The following is a 22633-nucleotide window of genomic DNA, read 5'->3' as shown; positions in this document are numbered from 1 at the left end:
AAAACAGAGGAACCGCTTATGGTATCCCAAAGATAGCCACTATAGCACATACTCGGATTCAAAAACTTCAAACTTTGCAAGTCTTGAAAGCTTGAATAGCTATCAAAGTCTGTAATTTTTGAACTTAGTTGAACCTTGTATCACGTCTTAGTGAGCATTGTAATCATAACTAAGGAAAATTAATAAAATGCCTCTCACTAATTCAAGGATCCCAAACTTTTTCTTATACTGTATTTTATTTGCTGTGCATTTCCTTGCTGTTGAACTGTTATTCAATACATATATTTTCGTTTGTTAGTTTATTTGTGTTGTAGGGAGCTTGTTTTGTGTACCACTTGGTTTTTTAAACAGCCTTTTAGCTGCGGTGAACCAAGCCCAGTCCACTAAGAACAATTATTTGGCCCAGGATCTTTGGGCCACTGTACTAAGAAAAAAAGGCACTCTCACAAAGCTCAACACGGATGGTTCAGCTATGAAAAATCTGAATAGAGCTAGTGGAGGGGGTTTGATTTGGGATCATGATAGGGCTTAGCTGAAAGGCTTTGCAAGGGGGCTCAGGTACACTAGCAATGCCTTGGCTGAACTGTGGGTGCTTAGAGATGGGTTGATTCTTTCTAAGGAGATGGGAATTCAGCAGCTAATTATTGAACTTGATGCTTTGAGTGTTGTGATCCTTTTGAACAATGACACAGAAAATTCATTAATGAAACCACTTCTAACTGATTGCAAGAATCTTTTGAAAGAGTTTCCTTGCAAGTGCATGATCCATGCTTTTCGGGAAGCAAACCAATGCGCTGATGCATTGGCTAAAATGGGAGCGCAATCATTGTATAGTTTTGATATTTTTTGTAACCCACCGTCTGTGGTGGAGGTTATTTTGGCTACTGATAAAGCTAATATGTATTGTAATAGACTTGTAAATCCTTAGTTTTAATTTTAAATCATGGTTTACCCAAAAAAAAAAATCATTTTATATATATATAATTATTATAAAAAAAAAAAAACATTCGTTTTAAAAAAACCTTTTAAAATGATATATTTGTTAATGAATCATGCATTCCACAGAATCCACACCACACAAATTGCAGATTAAAAAATGGATAAGCATTAGCATACCAAATATGATGTGCTAAAAAAAATTTCTGCGTTTTCGTCCTGCTTTCTACATTCTGACTCTCTCAGTCTCTCTCTCTTCTCTGTCCTCTCTGGCATTGGGTTTTTGGTGGCGGTCTTGAGTTTCATTGGCCATGGGTTTTCGGTGACGGTGCCGATCTTGATTATCTGTTGGTTTTGGGTGTCAGTCTCTCTCTCTCTCTCTCTCTCTCTCATTTCTCTCTGGCCGTGGGTTTGTTTTTAGTTGTGGTGTCTGGCCTTGAGTTTCGATTGGTGTTTTTTGGGTATTGGGTTGCCTGGTTGCAGTTGGTTTCGGTTGCTTGTGGTTGTAGTTTCAGCTGGTTTTGGCTGTCCCACTAAAAGTAAATTTTTAGTACGTTGACATTTTGTTTTTTTTTTTAAGAGTGCTGACACTGGTGCCTCTAGCTGGTTAGTTAATTTAGGAATCGCTCATCAATGGAAGCATTCTATCTATTGGCCACAATTCTCTCCAACTTCCTCAAATCCTTCACTCTCTCTCTCCTCCTCCTCTTCCGCACTCTCCTCCCCCGCCATTGGTTTTCGCGCTCCTCCTCTAACTCATCAGAATCTGTCTCTCTCTACGAAGGCACCGTCTGGCACGAGCGCCGTCGCCCCGTCCGCCATTCCTTCCAGTACCCAGTCCGCTACGCGCTTTATAACCTCGATCACGCGCCTCCCGACCACCTCTCCGCCGACCAAGCTCGCCAAATTGCCTCCACCAACGGACAAGTGTATGTATATGCTCGTCATAGTCACCCTTCATGTTAAATTTTCTTTCCTTTTTGTTTTTGTCACTGACACTATTTTGAGGTTTAAGTTTAAGGTTTATCGAGTTATGTCGTATGCTTATGTGTAACAGTGTAAACTTTTTTTTTTCTTGGGTCAGTTTGCTTTTGACAATACCTCCGAGTGTGGGATACGTACAAAACCCACTGAGTGTGTATTATTGCTACGATGTTGAAGCTGAAGCCCAAGCCTCTGCCCCTACTCAGCTTTTGAAGAAGTGCATTGCTGAGGTGTGTGATTATTTACAATTTACTTGGATTTCTAGCTCATATTGTTGACTTCAAATTTAAGTAATGCACACCTGTTGTTGTGCTTTCTCTCAAAGTTCTTCATTTTTTTTTTTTTTTAAGAATTGGAATTTTTAAGATGTGAAAATGTTATAGACTCTGCATGGTTTTACTGGACAAACTGGGGTCTGGCATAAAGTTGAGCATTGTTTACTTGACTAGATAAATTGTAAAAGTAAATTCTAACGCAGAAGAAATCCCCCATGTAAATAAGAACTAATTATTAGCAAATGTTGAATGTTATAATCAGCTAGCTTTGAACGTACTGAAAGAAGAAGTTAGGATCACAAAGTTGATGCATGACATGTACTATTGTAGAATTTTGAAAGTTGATCATGATGTTTTCTTTGTGTTGGCATGTAAGGAAATATTTCATCAATATGATACTCTTTTTGTAGCAACTAATGGAACTAATTCACATTCTTTTGTATAAATTCTCATTGTTGTTAGCTCTGTGAAGATTTGTTTGACCAAAATATGAAACGCATCAAGGCCGAAGTTATCCTGTTCCTGTCAAAAGTCTTATTTTCATGCTGCTTAAGTGTTTCTTCTTTCTTTCTTTCTTTTTTCTTTTTTCTTTTTAGATTTTAATCTCATGTTGCTTGAAGCCTTTAGGCTAAGCGATGATGGTGTTGATGATTTCTTGTTTCAGGTAACAAACACACCATGGGGTGAAAGAGTAACATTTGTTTTCAATCCAAATTCTGATTTAGTGGCAAAGTCCTTACACGTTAGTCCCTTTATGGTATGTCTCAGAAATTAGTTTGCTCTTGCATTTTTTAGTGACTTGCTTTTCCTCATACCTTATAGCACCATCTGATAACCAGTTGTGAGGTGAACTTTTTTTTTTTCCTAAATAATTTTGGCATTGAATTGATGTACTTCTTTGTGTGAATGTTTGATGTGTCCATTATTTTGGATTCCTCTCTCGTGAGATAAATACTGCAATATATAGGGTGCATTCTATGATAAACTGTTGTCCAGTTGGTGCTTTCTACAGAAACATCTTGTCTTCTAGTTCTTAGTTGTTTCTCTGCATGGACCAATGAGAGAGAAAAGTTCATTCCTTTTTTTCCTATTTATTTCTAAGAATCTATAGCATTGGACTATAAATGCAAAAATGAAATGGGACAACTATCTGACATTGATGCCTGATCATTCATAGGCAGTGATTGGAATCTTGATATTCTATTCGTGAATGGCCAATCAGTTAATAAGCTTCTTTTTTCCATTTTGCAACTCTTCACGCTATTTATACAGTTTGTCAGAAGGTGTTTAAGATCACCTTTTGCACCCAACCTGAATCTTATATGCTGGAAATTTTCTTTTGGCAAATGGTTGATCAGTTGATGGCTACTTTTCTTTTTCCTTTTTCTTCACACTGTCATGCAATTGAGTGAGAAGGCATTTGAAACATAGCCTTTTGCAACCAGCATTCATATATCATGCTGGAAATGATTGGTAGAAATGTAATACTGAAGCTTTGTATATCTAATTTGGAACAATTTACTAAATTTTGTGCACGTTTTTGGAAAATTGGAAGCATTTATGTTCTTTGAGAATTTCAACTTGGAATTTGTGAGCCTTCAACGAGGCGATTGTTTTTGTATGTCATCTTGAACATTGTCTTAATTAGCCAAAGTTCTGCTAAGATCTGAAGTAATTCCATTTAAAGGTAATATCTATCTTGGTGCTACCTATAACAACATCTGAAAGAATATGGGTGTCCAGGTATAACCTATTATGAGGACAGTCTTCTTCAATTCAGGCATGCCCATAGATGTAATGAAGCCTCTAGGCTTAAAAATTCACCAAGTATGGTAGAATAACAGACTTGCAACCATGATTAAGGATACAAGAAATAGAAATAGAAATATTAAGGTGTGCTGGAAAGTTGGCATCTCGCTGTCTTCCGACTGAAGACGAAAAAGGAAAAAAGTTGGCATCTGAATCTGTATTTCACTATGTTCTAAAACTTGATGGGTTAGGGGAAGCAAGGATGTTTTACAGGGAATACTTCCTGACATAGATTTTCAACCTAAATAATGACATGATGCTGATACTTTGGCTGAATATTTTATTGTACTTTTTTTTCCCCAAAAAAAAAAAATCAGAGATACTTTTGCTTTAGTTTATAGTGATCAATCTTAATGTGCTTTGATTATCCGAGCTTTTAATATGGAAAGATTTTTTTCTTTCTTTGAGTAGTCATTTGGGAAACAATTGCAGGATATGCTTGGGAATTGGAACATGAGAGCAAATGCTCCTGGAGATAATCTGTATGTGACAATCTCAGTTCAACACCCCAAGCTTGGTGACTATTTTACGGCTGTCTTGAAAGCAAAAAGAGTTCCCTCATCATTAGTTTCTGATCATGCTATGTTCTTCTGGTTGATGCCTCACAAGGTTGCAGTGTGGATCTACTGGCATGTAAGTAGAATTGGGAGCTCTTTAGAACTTAGTTTCAGTAGTATTTATTCAAATTAATTCAACAAGCTTTCATTACAACTACTTGGGCTGGTCCCATGAATCCTTTTCACCTTAATTTGGTTTTTCTTCACCTTGAGAGTATGATATTTGAAATTCAGAAAACTAACTTGTCATCATGGCTCAGGATTTTCATTTCTTTCCCCCTTTTTCAAATTTGGGAAAGAGGCAAGCAACTGGAAAGTTATTTTTGGCTATATAAAGTAACTCATGCACCCACACACATAAGCAGGATCTAACCACAGACAGAAGCCGCCAACTATGTGGGAATTCCAGTTGGGCTGTCTGCCCATTGGCGCTAGTCGTAGTGAATGAGTGAATAATAGTCTAATAAAAATTTGAAAATGTAATACTAGATGATGTTATAGAAGGGTGGAGTTTTTTTTCAGGGTGCTTTGGGATAAATGACATTGCAAATGCACTGTACATATTATTATAGGGTAAATTACATTTTCCCCACTTATGCTGTAAGAGGAGTTTGGTTGCCAGCCTATGGTTTAAAAGATGGGGTACTTGCCTACCTGAGGTTCACACTATTAGTATCTGTCAAACTATGCCATTAAAACGTGCATGAGCAAATAATATGCTTTGTTTAAAAGTGGCATTATAGCCACCTGTGGTTTATAAAGTGATACTTTATCCACCTGTGACTTATAGAAATAAGACTTACTCACTTGTATTGTACATAGCTGTTAGATGCACGGTAATATTTAACAGCAGAATCTAATGGATGCTAATAGATTGTACCATATATTCATAAAGTGTTACTTTCTAAACCCCAAGTTGAAAAACCAAATTCACTTCATATCAAAAGCAAGCAAACCGTTTCCTGATAATTTATAATATCTGAAATCCTGTCATGTCTTCTAAAGCATTCTGTTAACGATGATAAATAGATTGTCTAACTGCAATGATTGGAAACCTTTAGGGCTTCCAATTGGCAAATCTTTTTGGTTAATTTGAGTTATATAAGGGTAGATTGATCTCAAAACTTGTATCAAAGCATAAAGTTGAAAACCCATATAAAACAGTCTAATTTAAATAATAATAAAAAATGGTGTATGTGTGCACGCGTGTGTAGGTTTTTCTGTGTAGTATATGGTGACCATATGGCAAATCTTAAAGGGTGGTGTCAGACCAAGTAAAAACAGGGTGGCGAATGCTCACTTTGAACTTATGCAAGCTTAGACAGAATAATTGAAATTTAAATTTGCATTCTTGATGAAGTTAGCTGAAATTAGCAGCTTTATTTGAATTCCCAGTTTCCCATAAAAAAAAAAAAAAAAAATCAGAGATACTTTTGCTTTAGTTTATAGTGATCAATCTTAATGTGCTTTGATTATCCGAACTTTTAATATGGAAAGATTTTTTTCTTTCTTTGAGTAGTCATTTGGGAAACAATTGCAGGATATGCTTGGGAATTGGAACATGAGAGCAAATGCTCCTGGAGATAATCTGTATGTGACAATCTCAGTTCAACACCCCAAGCTTGGTGACTATTTTACGGCTGTCTTGAAAGCAAAAAGAGTTCCCTCATCATTAGTTTCTGATCATGCTATGTTCTTCTGGTTGATGCCTCACAAGGTTGCAGTGTGGATCTACTGGCATGTAAGTAGAATTGGGAGCTCTTTAGAACTTAGTTTCAGTAGTATTTATTCAAATTAATTCAACAAGCTTTCATTACAACTACTTGGGCTGGTCCCATGAATCCTTTTCACCTTAATTTGGTTTTTCTTCACCTTGAGAGTATGATATTTGAAATTCAGAAAACTAACTTGTCATCATGGCTCAGGATTTTCATTTCTTTCCCCCTTTTTCAAATTTGGGAAAGAGGCAAGCAACTGGAAAGCTATTTTTGGCTATATAAAGTAACTCATGCACCCACACACATAAGCAGGATCTAACCACAGACAGAAGCCGCCAACTATGTGGGAATTCCAGTTGGGCTGTCTGCCCATTGGCGCTAGTCGTAGTGAATGAGTGAATAATAGTCTAATAAAAATTTGAAAATGTAATACTAGATGATGTTATAGAAGGGTGGAGTTTTTTTTCAGGGTGCTTTGGGATAAATGACATTGCAAATGCACTGTACATATTATTATAGGGTAAATTACATTTTCCCCACTTATGCTGTAAGAGGAGTTTGGTTGCCAGCCTATGGTTTAAAAGATGGGGTACTTGCCTACCTGAGGTTCACACTATTAGTATCTGTCAAACTATGCCATTAAAACGAGCATGAGCAAATAATATGCTTTGTTTAAAAGTGGCATTATAGCCACCTGTGGTTTATAAAGTGATACTTTATCCACCTGTGACTTATAGAAATAGGACTTACTCACTTGTATTGTACATAGCTGTTAGATGCACGGTAATATTTAACAGCAGAATCTAATGGATGCTAATAGATTGTACCATATATTCATAAAGTGTTACTTTCTAAACCCCAAGTTGAAAAACCAAATTCGCTTCATATCAAAAGCAAGCAAACCATTTCCTGATAATTTATAATATCTGAAATCCTGTCATGTCTTCTAAAGCATTCTGTTAATGATGATAAATTGATTGTGTAACTGCAATGATTGGAAACCTTTAGGGCTTCCAATTGGCAAATCTTTTTGGTTAATTTGAGTTATATAAGAGTAGATTGATCTCAAAACTTGTATCAAAGCATAAAGTTGAAAACCCATATAAAACAGTCTAATTTAAATAATAATAAAAAATGTGTGTATGTGTGCACTCGTGTGTAGGTTTTTCTGTGTAGTATATGGTGACCATATGGAAAATCTTAAAGGGTGGTGTCAGACCAAGTAAAAACAGGGTGGCGAATGCTCACTTTGAACTTATGCAAGCTTAGACAGAATAATTGAAATTTAAATTTGCATTCTTGATGAAGTTAGCTGAAATTAGCAGCTTTATTTGAATTCCCAGTTTCCCACGAACCGGCCCTACCTTATGCCGCTAGATGATCAAAGGCTAACTCATGCTTCTTGATTTGAATTTAGCTGTTGTTTCTAACTTCACTAAGTGGCTTCTCACAATATCGATATTTGTTTTACAAATGTTCATACTTCATATGCAAACTTGTCAATTCTGTTCCACTTTAGCCGGAATGGCTGAAATATTTTGTTTGAGAGAGTGAGAGAGAGAAGTCAACTGACATGATTATTGGTCTCAAGGATCATCATGAGAATTTTTTGTCAATCACCATTGGTTGGTGGTTTGTTGTCAGTCAACTGACATGGTTTTCAGGCTCAAAACCACCCTTACAGTTTGTTGAGAGCCGTATGTTTCAATGATGGAATTGCTTCATCTCTATAGATAAATGAGAATGTTGTTTAGTTTGAGTTATTTAGCTAAGCTTAGACCTTTTTCTTTATCTTGAATACTTTTCCCCATTTTACATTATTTAGTTTATAAATGGTGTAAAACTTGCCCCATGTCTAAGAAACTCATTATTACATAACAAGTTTTGTACAAAATACATATATGATATATCACAGCTGAAAAGAAAAAGAGTTCACCAAGCAATATCTTAGCTGAAAAGAAAAAGAGATAGGTTTGGTGAAAATTTTGAAGGATGAAAACTGCTTCTTGCAATCATGTCATGTATAAGGTCGATCCTAATGTCAATATTTACAGTGATACCCAATGAAATTAGATATGTATTGTCAGTTAATTATGGTTCTTTTGTTCATATGTGTTATTGGCATTCTTGAAACAATCAAATTGATTCATAGAAAACTGCAACTTTTAGTTCATGATAAGTATAAACAAGGTTCTAATTGGGTTTTAGAGATGTGTGTGCTTGATTAAAGATGCCTCAACTAGTTGAACATGACCCTTGTGTGGTTATTTGCGTGTTTAGCTTAGTGTGTTCTTTCCTTGTTTATTTTTTCCCCAACAGTACATAGAATAAGACAACAAAATAAACCATGGAAATAAAGCTATGCTATGAAAATTCTTCATAAATTCCGAACTTGGGCTATTTGACTTTCTGAGTTCTGGTTATGTGAAGAGGTTGATTACATGATTGGTTGTTGACCATTTAAAACATATACTGTCTTGCCTTCTCATCCTTTTATAAACTCATATTGGATAAAATTCCAAGATAAGATTGCTTTGAATTTAATTTTCATTCTCCTAAATCCATGTTTTTTTCTACAGGCTTTGAAGCTGTGGTGGAAAAATGTATCATACATCCAACACCCTACATATACTAACCCAGCATATAGGGAGGAAGCTTCAATACGTGACCACAAAATTCAATGCTGTCCGATGATTGGATCAGACAAAGACAAACACCTGCAATTCGAAGGAAGCGATCAAGGGTATTTCCTAGACAGGAGTTGTGAGATTCGTCAGTTCACATGGAGAAAGGCTAAGTGGCCCTGGTATTGAATACAGGGGGAAAGAATTTGTGTTGTCATTTATAGGTATACAGTAAAAAGCAATAAATTTGAAAGAAGAATTCATTGGTGGTTACTAATTATTTCAAAGAAACCATCACACTTCACACTCAATTCATGTGATGATTTCGACTCTTGTGAATTGAGTTCAATCATAAATGGTTCAATGGAAAATCTTTAAGTCGTATTTAAAAAAGTCATTATCAATCGAACATCTTATTCTCTATTGCCTCTTGTTAATTGTTATTCCCTCCTCCCTTTTTCTGGTCACTGTTGTCAGACTGATAAAGTTTATTCCATCTGAAAAAAAAGAAGAAAAAAAAGAAAAAAAGAAAACATGGGTTAGCACTTGGCAGTGGCAAATGAATTAGTTTGATTGCAACTTATAAAATAGCACAGAATTCAAATGAATCAAATAAAAGGAACTCTTTAGCACTTACCACACGAATGAAGAGAAAACTAAGGCTGCTGCTTGCTAAGCGGTGCAGAATGCACATTTTTCTTTTTGGCTAAAAGCACACAATAAATTCATTTATGAGAAAGTCTTAATTTTAGTATGGCTGTTGTGGGCCCCTACATTGTTTTGTTGAAAGGTCAAAGCTTTGTTTGGAGGTGCTGATTTGGATGGTTGGGAGAGTAGATCAATAACCCTCCATTTACTAATTTTCACTCTCAAATCTCAATCAAGCCTAAGATTAGCATGACTTTGCCATTTCATGTTGGAACGGTTGCAATCCAAAATTGTTAAACACACACACCCTATAAATACACATGTTCATTCGAAAAAATTATCTTGTGAAAATTATACTAAGTTATCTATGTAACAATGCAATTAGTGAATGTCATGTGATTCACTTTTATACTACTTTATTAGAGCTTGTTTTGCCAAAGTTTTACATGGTATTTACTTATTAGGTTGTTACATAGATGATTTAGTATAACTATTGCAAGAAATATTCTAATTCATATGCTTTAAAATGTATAGTCCATTTTATAATAAAGATTTGGTAATTAAAAATCTACATATAAATGTAGTGCTACTACCTCATTTAAAATTTAGTTATAATTTTTTATTGGGCTAATGATAATTTATCTCCTTTGAATTGGCCCTTTCACAATTAATTCATAAACTTCCAATCACCATATTTTACTCTCTAAGGTTTGAACTAAAATTAAAATTTTACTTTTTTTAATTATCAAATTTCGTATTTTGTGTTGTGACTTAATTATAGCTTAATAAATTTTCTCGATTTCAAGACAAATGAGTGGAAGACAAGATCTTCGCAAGGCTCATTACGTTGGTATAAAAAAATTAAAAAAAAAATAAAAATGAGGCTTTTGGCTGAAATTATTTGAGCAAAATCATTTCGGAGTTTCTAACTTATATGTTAGCACTTAGCAGATTATGATACGATTTGCTCAACAAACAAAAGATTACAAAATGATTTGCCAGCTTATAATCTAATGAATTAATGTTGCAATCTCATTAGGTATACCTCGCGTGTATGTGTGTGTGTATATAATTCCTCCATTTATTTATGGGTGTGCCATGTGCAACTCATGGGTCACACATCAATTTGTATGTTACACATGCATAGTCTCTATATATATCTCCTTATAAGTACCCTCCAACTTGTAATATATCAAATTAATTGATAAAAGATCAACAATTATTCCATGTATGAAGTGTTTAAATTTCAAAATTTTTGCAGTTGAAAATTATACACAAAACAGAAGTTTTTGATAGGGAGATTTCAAAATATTACTCCTATAAAAAGTTAATAAATGGTATAAAAAATATTGTTTTATTCAATTTGTAATTTTTTTTTTAATTTTTTGAAATTCATAATAATAAGGCTTTAAATAATAGAAGCACTTCATATGATCTTATAATATTATATTGACCAGTTTATGTGTGACCTTAACCACCAAAGAAAAGATGAGAAAAAGTCAAGATGACAATTTTCCTCTAACCCAACATACAACTTCCATGTAGGAGTGTTCAAGTATGGCTATAAATAAATTAAGCTGTTTATGAATAAGTTGAGTTTAGCTCGAGAAAAAACTTGTTTATATTCATTTATTTAGCAAGAGAGGAATCAATGAAGAATTTATAAGAATAAGTCTCAAAAAAAAAAAAAAAAAACCTCCTAAGGTAGCTTGGGCCCTTATAAAGCCTATCTCCAACTCCCACTTTATCAATGTTGAACAAAGCCCACAAAGGACCTTTTAAAGGTTTTTCTTCTTCTTCATTTTATAAAGTAATTAAGGAGAAAGAGAGGAGTAGATGAGAACTTTATATGCGTAAGCCCCTAGTTCACTCCAAAATGAGTACTTAACTCTCAAAATATCTTATAAAGCCTACTTCCAAGCTCTTAGCAATATGGGACAAACCCACAATTATTGTGCATACAAACAATCACTAATTGAAGAAATTGCAACTAAGAAAACGGAACCTGCTTTCTATCCTACGAGCTAGCCAGTAGAGTTAGCTTGAGGGCCCATCAAAAGTTAAGTTTGTAAGAGCATTAGCATTGGAGAATGTTAATGCCAAATCTAAAGGAAATTTGGCATTTTATGCCTCAAAAACTCTTGCATCAAGGAATTGTAAACAGCAGTATTGCAAATTTTTTTTGCAATACTGCTACAGTACAATTTTAAACATAGAATTGCATTGTTCATAGTATTGCAAAAAAAAAAAAAATTTACTCCTTTTTGTCCCGAAATTTCTCTCTCATCCCTCTCATTTTTTCTGTTCTCTTCTCTCTCTTTCTTCTCTGTTTCTCCATTTGCTGTCTCATCTCTGTAGCTTCATCGCTGAAATTTCTCACCCATCTCACACGACCTCTCTCTCATCTCTCATTGCATGGCCTCTCTGTCATTGCACCGGTGCTGGATTTTGGATTTTTGAGGTTGGAGGTTGGATCAGCGTGGATCGGCGAGCTAGGTTTGGATCGTTGGGCTAGGATCGGTTGATGGTGGGTTTGGATCGGTTGATTGGTGGGTTTGAAATGGTGGATCTATTGATCGGTGGGTGGATCGTTTGGGTTGATCATCGGTAGCTCCGATGGTGGCTCTGGTGATGATTTTTTGGTATTTTCATCAGCCTGGGTTTCAAATCGGCAGTGTAGGTTTGTTGATCAGTGGCTTGGGTTTGCTGATTGGTAACTTGGGTGGTGGGTGTGGTAGTCATTGTTGGCTCCAACTGGTTTGATGGTTTGTGTGTGTGTGGCTCTGTTGATGGTTTGTGTTTGTGTGTGTGTGTGTGACTTTGTTGATGGTTTGATGGTTTGTGTTTGTGTGTGTGTGGCTCTGTGTGTGTGGTGATGGGTTTGGATAGATTGATCGGTGTATCATGGGTCTGTGTGTGTGTTTAGTTGTGTGTGTTGAACTGGTGCTATGGGTCTCTGTGTGTGTGTTTGGCTGTGTGTGTTGAACCGGTGCTAGAGGTTGAGGGAGAGAGAGGAAAAAAATTGGCTGTTGAAAAGCTCAGGAAAATGTGACGGTTGGAAAGAAATAATAAAGAATGAATAAAAAATAATATTTTAATAAAAATAGAGTTTTGGGATGTGAAAGTATTGTAAAATGATATGGTATAATGATAAAGTAACTTTTTAAAATGGTAAAATAGAGTATAATTGACATTCTCCATGGCTAATGCTCTAATGGAATGAAGCAATTAAAAAATGGATAAGAATTGGTTTGTGTGTATGGCTGGGAAAAAAGCATACCACATTTGTGGGGTATTTAAAGTACTTTCTTAGTGGACTGGTAATCAGTACCCAATTAAAGGGAAGAAATGGTTAGGATGACATCCCTTTAAGTTAGTTGAGACTTGAGAGGACTAACTCCCAGAGTCTTAGGGTACTTGCTCATTGCCACACCATACACTTTTTGCGAAGTGGATATGTTTGGTGACCGCTCACAACGTGATGCCTATGGTATTGGCTTGGATTGCTTTGGGTGGTGCCCTTATTCAGTTATTTGAGACCCCGTTCTATTGTTCCCCTAGGGGTTTGTACATTCAGTTGTTATTCAGGCAGCTAGTTAGCTTGTTCCTTTTTTTTTTTTTGAGAAACTAGTTAGCTTGTTCCTAGGCCGACTTCCACCTCCATTTTTGCTTTAAGAGCATTAACTTCAGTTGTACTAAAAAAATTCTATTTTAACATATTATTTTAAAATACATTTTACATCACATCTCTCATTTTACCACACCACCTGCTAAAAAAATTCATACATTTTGCACTATTGGCATGTCTAGTATTAAAAAATTAAATAAAATGCTGACATGCATGTCTAAATTTTAATGGCCGCATTAATGTTAGATGGCAACCAAAAAAGAAAAAAAAAAAAAAAAGGCCACGTCAGCTCCATAAATGAAATTTTCATGTTTTGCCAATTTTTTCCTTTTTATTTTTTTATTTTTAGAAACCCACAATTTCATAAAACCACATCTGAATCATTTTTCTTCTTTTTCCTTTATCTATCTCTAAAGCTTCCATCTCTCTCTCTCTCTCCCTCTCACTCAACAGTTCCATCACCCCCACAATAATCATCGCCGTAGAGCTCAAGTACAAATAGCAGTGCTTTAGCTCTCATTTCACTCTCTCTTGGTCTCTATTTCTATTTCTAAGATTGGTTTCTCCTCTCTGACCTCAAACCATGTCAAGATTACCATGAGAGTGGCTTTTACTTGTTTTTCCCTCTCTTTATCCCACTCTCTCTCGAAACCGCCGCCATAAGCCACAATCTCCCTTTCTAGATCAGACCTCTCTCTAAACTTATTGCTTCGGTGCGTAGGGTCAGGGGCCGGCCCTAGACATTTTGGGATCTCAAGTGAGAACTAAAATGGGGTGTTCTTCAACTCCACTTAAAATGAATAGTGCACTATCCGACTAATCCATATCTTCAAAACAAACTTATCCATTTTTTTTAAAGAAAAATTATGACACTAGACTAAAAAAAAAGAAAAAAAAAAAAAAAACTCATCACACGTGCAAAGCTAAAAAAAAAAAAAAAACCTCCTAAGGTAGCTTAGGCCCTTATAAAGCCAATCTCCAACTCCCACTTTATCAATGTTGAACAAAGCCCACAAAGGACCTTTTAAAGGTTTTTCTTCTTTTTCATTTTATAAAGTAATTAAGGAGAAAGAGAGGAGTAGATGAGAACTTTATATGCGTAAGCCCCTAGTTCACTCCAAAATGAGTACTTAACTCTCAAAATATCTTATAAAGCCTACTTCCAAGCTCTTAGCAATATGGGACAAACCCACAATTATTGTGCATACGAACAATCACTAATTGAAGAAATTGCAACTAAGAAAATGGAACCTGCTTTCTATCCTACGAGCTAGCCAGTAGAGTTAGCTTGAGGGCCCGTTGTCGGGGACGTTTTGCGACAAGGGCGGAGATCGCATAAATGAGCCCAAAACTCCCCTTGGGTTCGTTAAATTCGTCAGTTATTTGGAGAGCCAAGCCCAAAATTCACGATGTGAGGTACACAAAGGCTAATGGTGCTTTATGGAAAGAGAAAACAACAGAAAAATGAAAACACAAGAAAGTGCAGAAACTATATATTTCATGAGTCAGAAATTTCAGCCCGCAGTCACACAAAGGAGGAAATCGAAGGAGGTCCCGAGCAAGAGAGGGAGAGTTCCCCTATATCAATATTTTCACCCCCAGGCCTTCAAATCGTCCCATACACTAGGTAGCTAACTGGGCTTTTTGTGTCAAAGTTTTGGGTTTTTTGTAGGGAAAAACGTTGCCCCTCTTGTTGGTTGGTGATATATATTTATATCAAGCTCTAGGGGATGCTTGTGACCAGGTTTTAGGTGGGAGGAAGCCCTTGGACCTTTCAGATGCTATTTCTATGACTTGGTGCATTATGTTTTATGCTTAGGGAAAGGTTTTGGTTGCTTTTTGCATGATTTTGGAAACAAAGTTATTTCCTCTTTACAGCTGCTGTCTCTGGTCTTTGTAGGCCTTAAAGACCACATTTGGGTGGCTGAGTGGGCTAGGCTACTCAGCTTTTTCTTAGAGTTAGCTGCCTTGGTGTGGGAAAATGGAGTTAAGCTGAAAATAAAGGGCACAGTCACACAGAGCATGGAGTAAAGTCTGGGGTGGAAATTTCTGACATTGGACCTCCTTCATGGGCCCTAGATGCCCCCAGCGTCCTTGGCCCACTTCGCGGCACATACAGGTCGGGCCTATGTAAAAAGGTCCAATGGGAACTAACCCACACCCATTAAAACCATTCCTACTCAATTCCCCAACCATTCACATGGGCTCGGGCCATGCTTAAAAGAATAAAATATAATATAATACATAAATTAAGCCCACAAAGAAGTCGGGCTTAGTTGAATCGGGCTTGTACGAAATGTGTCACGAAAACGGGTATCAACATTAGCCCCCCGAGCATGCGTGGCGCTTGCGGCATGTGTGTGAGTAGTTAATGTTTCCCATTGCTTGAAAATTTTGCGAGCTTGGGGATTAGTCCATCCAAATGCTTCATTTTTTGTTGAGAAGGTACGGATCGATGAAATCCGTTTGTATAAATATTTCATGTTTGCCTGACACATCACTGGCCTGATGTGTGCCTGGAGTCCTTCAATATTTTCCAAAGGAGTAAAATTGGATATTGTTAGTAAGCCTTCACTTGGGTCAATACCGCAGGCATCAGGTTGTCTAAGTTGCTTCATTAGATTGGCTTTTTAATTTCACTCCATGTGCTCCAGTAGGAAGTAGGTGGCCTTTGAACTTTCAAATTTGCTCAGCTTCCTGTAGCTTTCTTGTGAAATTTGCAACTTGCTTCCTTTAGTCACCTACATGTAGCATTAAATTTCCTCCACTTAAGTTGTAAATGGCTCTAAATCCACCACGTCACTTTTGCCTTGTAATACATAATGCCCTTCTCCCTTGTATAAGGTCTTTGACTTCTCAATTTTGTTCACTTCTTTTATGCTTCAGTTGTGGCTTTGTTTTTTTATCAATGAGCCGACACGCCACTTTTCTTTTTTTTTTTTCTTTTTTTCTTTCTTCAGTGGCTTTCACGCCACTTTCTTTAGGCTTTTGTTTTCCTCCTCTCTTCTTGGAAGAGTGTAGGAGGAAATCCTCCTAATATCAATTGTGGAGAGTCTTTAGATTTAAAAGGCCTCACGCTACCTTTTTTTTTTTTTTTTTAGCCAATGCACTGTTTTGCTTCTTCCTTGTCCCTTTTTTTTTTTCAATGGCATTCAACGACTTTGTCCTCTTTCCTATATCAATATTTTCACCCCCAAGCCTTCAAATCGTCCCATACACTAGGTAGCTAACTGGGCTTTTTGTGTCAAAGTTTTGGGTTTTTTGTAGGGAAAAACGTTGCCCCTCTTGTGGGCTGGTGATACATATTTATATCAAGCTCTAGGGGATGCTTGTGACCAGTTTTTAGGTGGGAGGAAGCCCTTGGACCTTTCAGATGCTATTTCTATGACTTGGTGCATTATGTTTTATGCTTAGGGAAAGGTTTTGGTTGCTTTTTGCATGATTTTGGAAACAAAGTTATTTCCTCTTTATAGCTGCTGTCTCTGGTCTTTGTAGGCCTTGAAGACCACATTTGGGTGGCTGAGTGGGCTAGGCTACTCAGCTTTTTCTTAGAGTCAGCTACCTTGGTGTGGGAAAATGGAGTTAAGCTGAAAATAAAGGGCACAGTCACACAGAGCATGGAGTAAAGTCTAGGGTGGAAATTTCTGACATTGGACCTCCTTCATGGGCCCTAGATGCCCCCAGCGTCCTTGGCCCACTTCGCGGCACATACAGGTCGGGCCTATGTAAAAAGGTCCAATGGGAACTAACCCACACCCACCAAAACCATTCCTACTCAATTCCCCAACCATTCGCATGGGCTCGGGCCATGCTTAAAAGAATAAAATAAAATATAATACATAAATTAAGCCCACAAAGAAGTCGGGCTTAGTTGAATCGGGCTTGTACGAAATGTGTCACGAAAACGGGTATCAACACCCGTCAAAAGTTAAGTTTGTAAGAGCATTAGCATTGGAGAATGTTAATGCCAAATCTAAAGGAAATTTGACATTTTATGCCTAAAAAACTCTTGCATCAGGGAATTGTAAACAGCAGTATTGCAAATTTTTTTGCAATACTGCTACAGTACAATTTTAAACATAGAATTGCATTGTTCATAGTATTGCAAAAAAAAAAAAAAAATTTACTCCTTTTTGTCCCGAAATTTCTCTCTCATCCCTCTCATTTTTTCTGTTCTCTTCTCTCTCTTTCTTCTCTGTTTCTCCATCTGCTGTCTCATCTCTGTAGCTTTATCGCTGAAATTTCTCACCCATCTCACACGGCCTCTCTCTCATTGCACCGATGCTGGATTTTGGATTTTCGAGGTTGGAGGTTGGATCAGCGTGGATCGGCAAGCTAGGTTTGGATCGTTGGGCTAGGATCGGTTGATTGGTGGGTTTGAAATGGTGGATCTATTGATCGGTGGGTGGATCGTTTGGGTTGATCATCGATAGCTCCGATGGTGGCTCCGGTGATGATTTTTGGGTATTTTCATCGGCCTGGGTTTCAAATCGGCGGTGTGGGTTTGTTGATCAGTGGCTTGGGTTTGCTGATTGGTAGCTTGGGTGGTGGGTGTGGTGGTCATTGTTGGCTCCAACTGGTTTGATGGTTTGTGTGTGTGTGGCTCTGTTGATGGTTTGTGTTTGTGTGTGTGTGTGACTTTGTTGATGGTTTGATGGTTTGTGTTTGTGTGTGTGTGGCTCTCTGTGTGTGGTGATGGGTTTGGATAGGTTGATCGGTGTATCATGGGTCTGTGTGTGTGTTTAGTTGTGTGTGTTGAACTGGTGCTATGGGTCTCTGTGTGTGTGTTTGGCTGTGTGTGTTGAACCGGTGCTAGAGGTTGAGGGAGAGAGAGGAAAAAAATTGGCTGTTGAAAAGCTCAGGAAAATATGACGGTTGGAAAGAAATAATAAAGAATGAATAAAAAATAATATTTTAATAAAAATAGAGTTTTGGGATGTGAAAGTATTGTAAAATAATATAGTATAATGATAAAGTAACTTTTTAGAATGGTAAAATATAGTAGAATTGACATTCTCCATGGCTAATGCTCTAATGGAATGAAGCAATTAAAAAATGGATAAGAATTGGTTTGTGTGTATGGCTGGGAAAAAAGCATACCACATTTGTGGGGTATTTAAAGTACTTTCTTAGTGGGTTGGTAATCAGTACCCGATTAAAGGGGAGAAATGGTTAGGATGACAACCCTTTAAGTTAGTTGAGACTTGAGAGGACTAACTCCCAGAGTCCTAGGGTACTTGCTCATTGCCACACCATACACTTTTTGCGAAGTGGATATGTTTGGTGACCGCTCACAACGTGATGCCTATGGTATTGGCTTGGATTGCTTTGGGTGGTGCCCCTATTCAGTTATTTGAGACCCCGTTCTATTGTTCCCCTATGGGTTTGTACATTCAGTTGTTATTCAGGCAGCTAGTTAGCTTGTTCCTTTTTTTTTTTTTTTTTTTTTTTTTTTTTTTTTGAGAAACTAGTTAGCTTGTTCCTAGGCCGACTTCCACCTCCATTTTTGCTTTAAGAGCATTAACTTCAGTTGTACTAAAAAAATTCTATTTTAACATATTATTTTAAAATACATTTTACATCACATCTCTCATTTTACCACACCACCTGCTAAAAAAATTCATACATTTTGCACTATTGGCATGTCTAGTATTAAAAAATTAAATAAATTGCTGACATGCATGTCTAAATTTTAATGGCCGCATTAATGTTAGATGGCAACCAAAAAAGAAAAAAAAAAAAAAAAAAAAAAAAAAGGCCACGTCAGCTCCATAAATGAAATTTTCATGTTTTGCCAATTTTTTCCTTTTTATCTTTTTATTTTTAGAAACCCACAATTTCATAAAACCACATCTGAATCATTTTTCTTCTTTTTCCTTTATCTATCTCTAAAGCTTCCATCTCTCTCTCTCTCTCTCCCTCTCACTCAACAGTTCCATCACCCCCACAATAATCATCGCCGTAGAGCTCAAGTACAAATAGCAGTGCTTTAGCTCTCACTTCACTCTCTCTTGGTCTCTATTTCTATTTCTAAGATTGGTTTCTCCTCTCTGACCTCAAACCATGTCAAGATTACCATGAGAGTGGCTTTTACTTGTTTTTCCCTCTCTTTATCCCACTCTCTCTCGAAACCGCCGCCATAAGCCACAATCTCCCTTTCTAGATCAGACCTCTCTCTAAACTTATCGCTTTGGTGCATAGGGTCAGGGGCCGGCCCTAGACATTTTGGGGCCTCAAGTGAGAACTAAAATGGGGTGTTCTTCAACTCCACTTAAAATGAATAGTGCACTATCCTACTAATCCATGTTTTCAAAACAAACTTATCCATTTTTTTTTTAAAGAAAAATTATGACACTAGACTAAAAAAAAAGAAAAAAAAAAACTCATCACACGTGCAAAGCGCATGTGATAAGGCTAATATATATATTTTAGAGGAATTAATATTACTTTTTACTATAATAGATAAATTATATAGATTAATGAATATAATTTTTTTAATTATATATAAAAAAAAATAGTGTTTTAATATATTCAAAATAAGTGGTTAGATTTTTTTTTTTTTTCAAAAGAACAAATTTGATTATTCAGCAAATAAAACTACCATCCTAGTTCCTAGAACCTTCATTTCAAATCATTTTTCTCATTCCCAAGCTCCCACCCACGTGGCCACCTCTGCTCCTCAACTTTCCCATTGCATATATTCTCTCGCATATTTATTTATTACTTCTTTATAGTTTAGTATGTTTACAACACTTCTTTCTTCTCAATTCTTCAAACTCTCAACTTTGTCTTCGTCTTCTTTCTTCTCAATTCTTCTTTCTTTAAAGGTTAAGGATGATATTTTTGAGATAATTAATTTTATTTAGACCAAATAATTTTTAGGTACCAATATTTATGAGGATGTTCCAAAATTTTTGTTCTTTGATCACAAGGATGTATTAGATTTTTTAGAGTTTCATCTTAAACTAATTTTTGTTTTCCTTTCTACTACCCCTTCTTTTTCAAAATTTTGGGGTCCCCTTCCACTTGGGGGCCTTAGGCAATGGCCTAATTGGCCTAGTGGAAGGGTCGGCCCTACGTAGGGTGTGTGTAGTCAGCTTGTGGGTCTCACCCACGAAATGGAAAGTCCAAAAGGTTGCAGATCAGTGGCGCATGGTTTGCAAGTGGTGGCGGTGTTGGGTTTCATTTTCTGGGTTTGGTTGTAGTTCCAAAAGGTTTTGTTGTTATTGGGTTGTACTTGTGTTTGCTTGTAATGGGTATGGTATTTGGCAATTTTTTGGATGGATGGTTCAAATTAATGTCGAGGATCTTGGGTTGAAGATGAAGTGCATGACCTAAAGAATGTTATCGTTCTGCCTTCTTCTTCTCCTTCTTGAGTGGTGTTGGTGAGCTAGAAATTGCAAGAAAGAAATTAAATTCGGTTTGGTTAGCAAGAAAAGAAAAAAAAAAAAGAAATACTCATTGGATAAAAAAAAGTGTAAGAATATTAAAAGGATAATTAAAGAAAGGAAAAAATTGGTAAAGAAAATAAAATATTTTTAAAAGCTTATGTGGATTTTTTTTTTTGCCATCTAAGTGGTGAGGTGATCGCTAAAGTTTAGACACATCATTATCTCATTTAATCTTTTAATATTAACCATGCCAACAATGAAAATCGTTTGCCATGTATGCATTTTTCGTTAGTAAGTTAATAGTAGGAACCAAATTAACTATAAATTGAAAATAACAAGAACCAAATTGACTACAAATTGAAAATAACAGGGATTAAATTGATTGCTACCAAATTAACTGTGACCCCAAAATATAAGAAACGAAATAGTATTTTCCATAGTTGTCATTATTGTACGATACGCAATACGTCTCGTATCATATCATATACAAAATGTTTCGTATTGTAAGAATGTATTGTAAGTGCTTATGAATTGTCCGATACATAGGTGCTTATCGTTTGAATCATATTGTATTTGTGAATTATACGTATCGAAAGATACATAGACATGTAGGTTTAAAATGATTTTTTTTTTTTTGGGTTAAAATTTGTGGTTTCATTTGATTTAAACAAGTTATTAGACTTTTTTAACAAAAAAATTATTGGGAAACTTAATTGAGTCTAAAATGGCAAGTCCACGAGGGTTTTTTTTTTTTTTTTTTTTTCTCTTACAAAATTTAGTTACTATTAATAATATATTAAATGAAAATATAATTATTTTTTTAATTATTATTACGAGTCTAAAAAACTAGAATGCCAAGGAAAAAAAATACAAATAATAAATTATTAGAATTAAAAAAAAAAAGTAAATGTTGATAATAATGAAGAAAATATCCATGAAAAAATAATTTTGCAAGATGTTATACATGATGATAACATTGAGTTAGATGGAATTGATTAGCTAAGACGAAAATATTATTATTTCGGTTCAATATCATGTATTCTAACTTCTGACTTTAATCAATTTGAATGTACATATTATACACAAAAGTTAATTTGGTTTATTTATTTAGCTTTGTTAAATTTCATTGCATAGTAATGATTATATTCATTAGTTGAATATATTTTAAATTTATAATGAATACACCTTTTATATATATATATATAATTATTTTATAATTTTATTAAATATTTATGTATTTTACAATAAATAATAAAAAAAATCAAAAATCAATTTATGATACAATTTTTCACCTATTTTTTATAATTCGATAATTATAACAGTAAAATAGACGGATTTTAACCTTGATTCCAAAACGGGGTTGAAACTTTTGATAACATCAAAACAATATGAATTTTACTAATATCTGTCCTTAGAGTACACATTAATTTCTATTTTTAGAAATTTTTTTTTGAGAATTGAAAAAGTAATGACAGTTTTTTCAATTTTCGAAAAAATATTTTTATAAACCCTAAACCTTAAGGGTACACATTAACCAGACCCAAACAATATAAGCATGTAAAACATGCACGAATCACCAGTGTGCATGTGTCCTGAAAGCCGTACCGTAAGCAAAAAGAGGGTGTCTTCTTTATATAATTTCCAAGAAAATCTTCAACTTCTATGTAACAAGTCGTCGTCAATGATAGGACATTTCAGCTGGCAAAAAAACCATGCTTTATGCAAAGCCGCAATCTCTTAACTGTAGAGTGTAGATCACAAGCACATGGCGCACTCAGATTATCTAGAATTGTAAAACCCCCAACCGAAAGATCACGTGACGAAATAGAACATTGATCACGTGTCCATTGATTCTGAGTTTTTTTTAAGACTTGAAAGTAGGTCACCGATTGATGATTGATATATATTTGACCTTAAATTTATTGTAATTTAAATCTAAATTGTAATTTCCACCAGCTATTCTTGACTTATTTAGTTCACATGAAAATATGAACTTTCCTCATATATATATATTTTTTATTTGACCTTAAATTTATATTTGGCTCAAAAAGTGCTCAGAGGGA

The 22633-nt window shown here is 35.6% G+C and overlaps 1 protein-coding gene and 1 long non-coding RNA gene across 3 annotated transcripts; one reads left to right on the top strand and one right to left on the bottom strand.

Moving 5' to 3' along the window:
• Positions 1-1051: 1051 nt before the first annotated feature.
• On the top strand, positions 1052-9303 carry LOC112004035 (uncharacterized). Of its 2 annotated transcripts, none has more exons than XM_024036258.2 (5): positions 1052-1865; positions 2021-2150; positions 2860-2952; positions 4437-4637; positions 4822-5339. In XM_024036258.2, the coding sequence occupies exons 1-5, from the start codon at positions 1570-1572 to the stop codon at positions 4894-4896; spliced, it is 795 nt and encodes a 264-aa protein (XP_023892026.2). In that variant the 5' UTR covers positions 1052-1569; the 3' UTR covers positions 4897-5339. The 2 variants fall into 2 exon arrangements, with proteins under 2 accessions (XP_023892026.2, XP_065617119.1); XM_065761047.1 differs by lacking the exon at positions 4822-5339 and adding an exon at positions 8859-9303 and having other exon boundaries at positions 1053-1865.
• On the bottom strand, positions 9150-9593 carry LOC136062231 (uncharacterized). The gene is made up of 2 exons (XR_010624039.1): positions 9541-9593; positions 9150-9400 (listed from the first exon to the last, which is right to left on the bottom strand). It is a non-coding gene; the product is annotated as an uncharacterized LOC136062231 (long non-coding RNA).
• Positions 9594-22633: the final 13040 nt, after the last annotated feature.

Source organism: Quercus suber, unplaced genomic scaffold (assembly GCF_002906115.3).
Source record: "Quercus suber isolate HL8 unplaced genomic scaffold, Cork oak 2.0 scaffold_393, whole genome shotgun sequence".
Taxonomy (NCBI): domain Eukaryota; kingdom Viridiplantae; phylum Streptophyta; class Magnoliopsida; order Fagales; family Fagaceae; genus Quercus; species Quercus suber.
This window is presented reverse-complemented; position numbering and strand designations above follow the sequence as displayed.

Excerpts from the sequence above, each read along its gene's own strand:
- LOC112004035 (XM_065761047.1), top strand. The coding sequence starts at position 1,570 with ATGGAAGCATTCTATCTATTGGCCACAATTCTCTCCAACTTCCTCAAA. Across the intron at positions 2,151-2,859 it reads TGAAGAAGTGCATTGCTGAG|GTAACAAACACACCATGGGG; the intron begins GTGTGTGATTAT and ends TTCTTGTTTCAG. Across the intron at positions 4,638-8,858 it reads CAGTGTGGATCTACTGGCAT|GCTTTGAAGCTGTGGTGGAA; the intron begins GTAAGTAGAATT and ends TTTTTTCTACAG.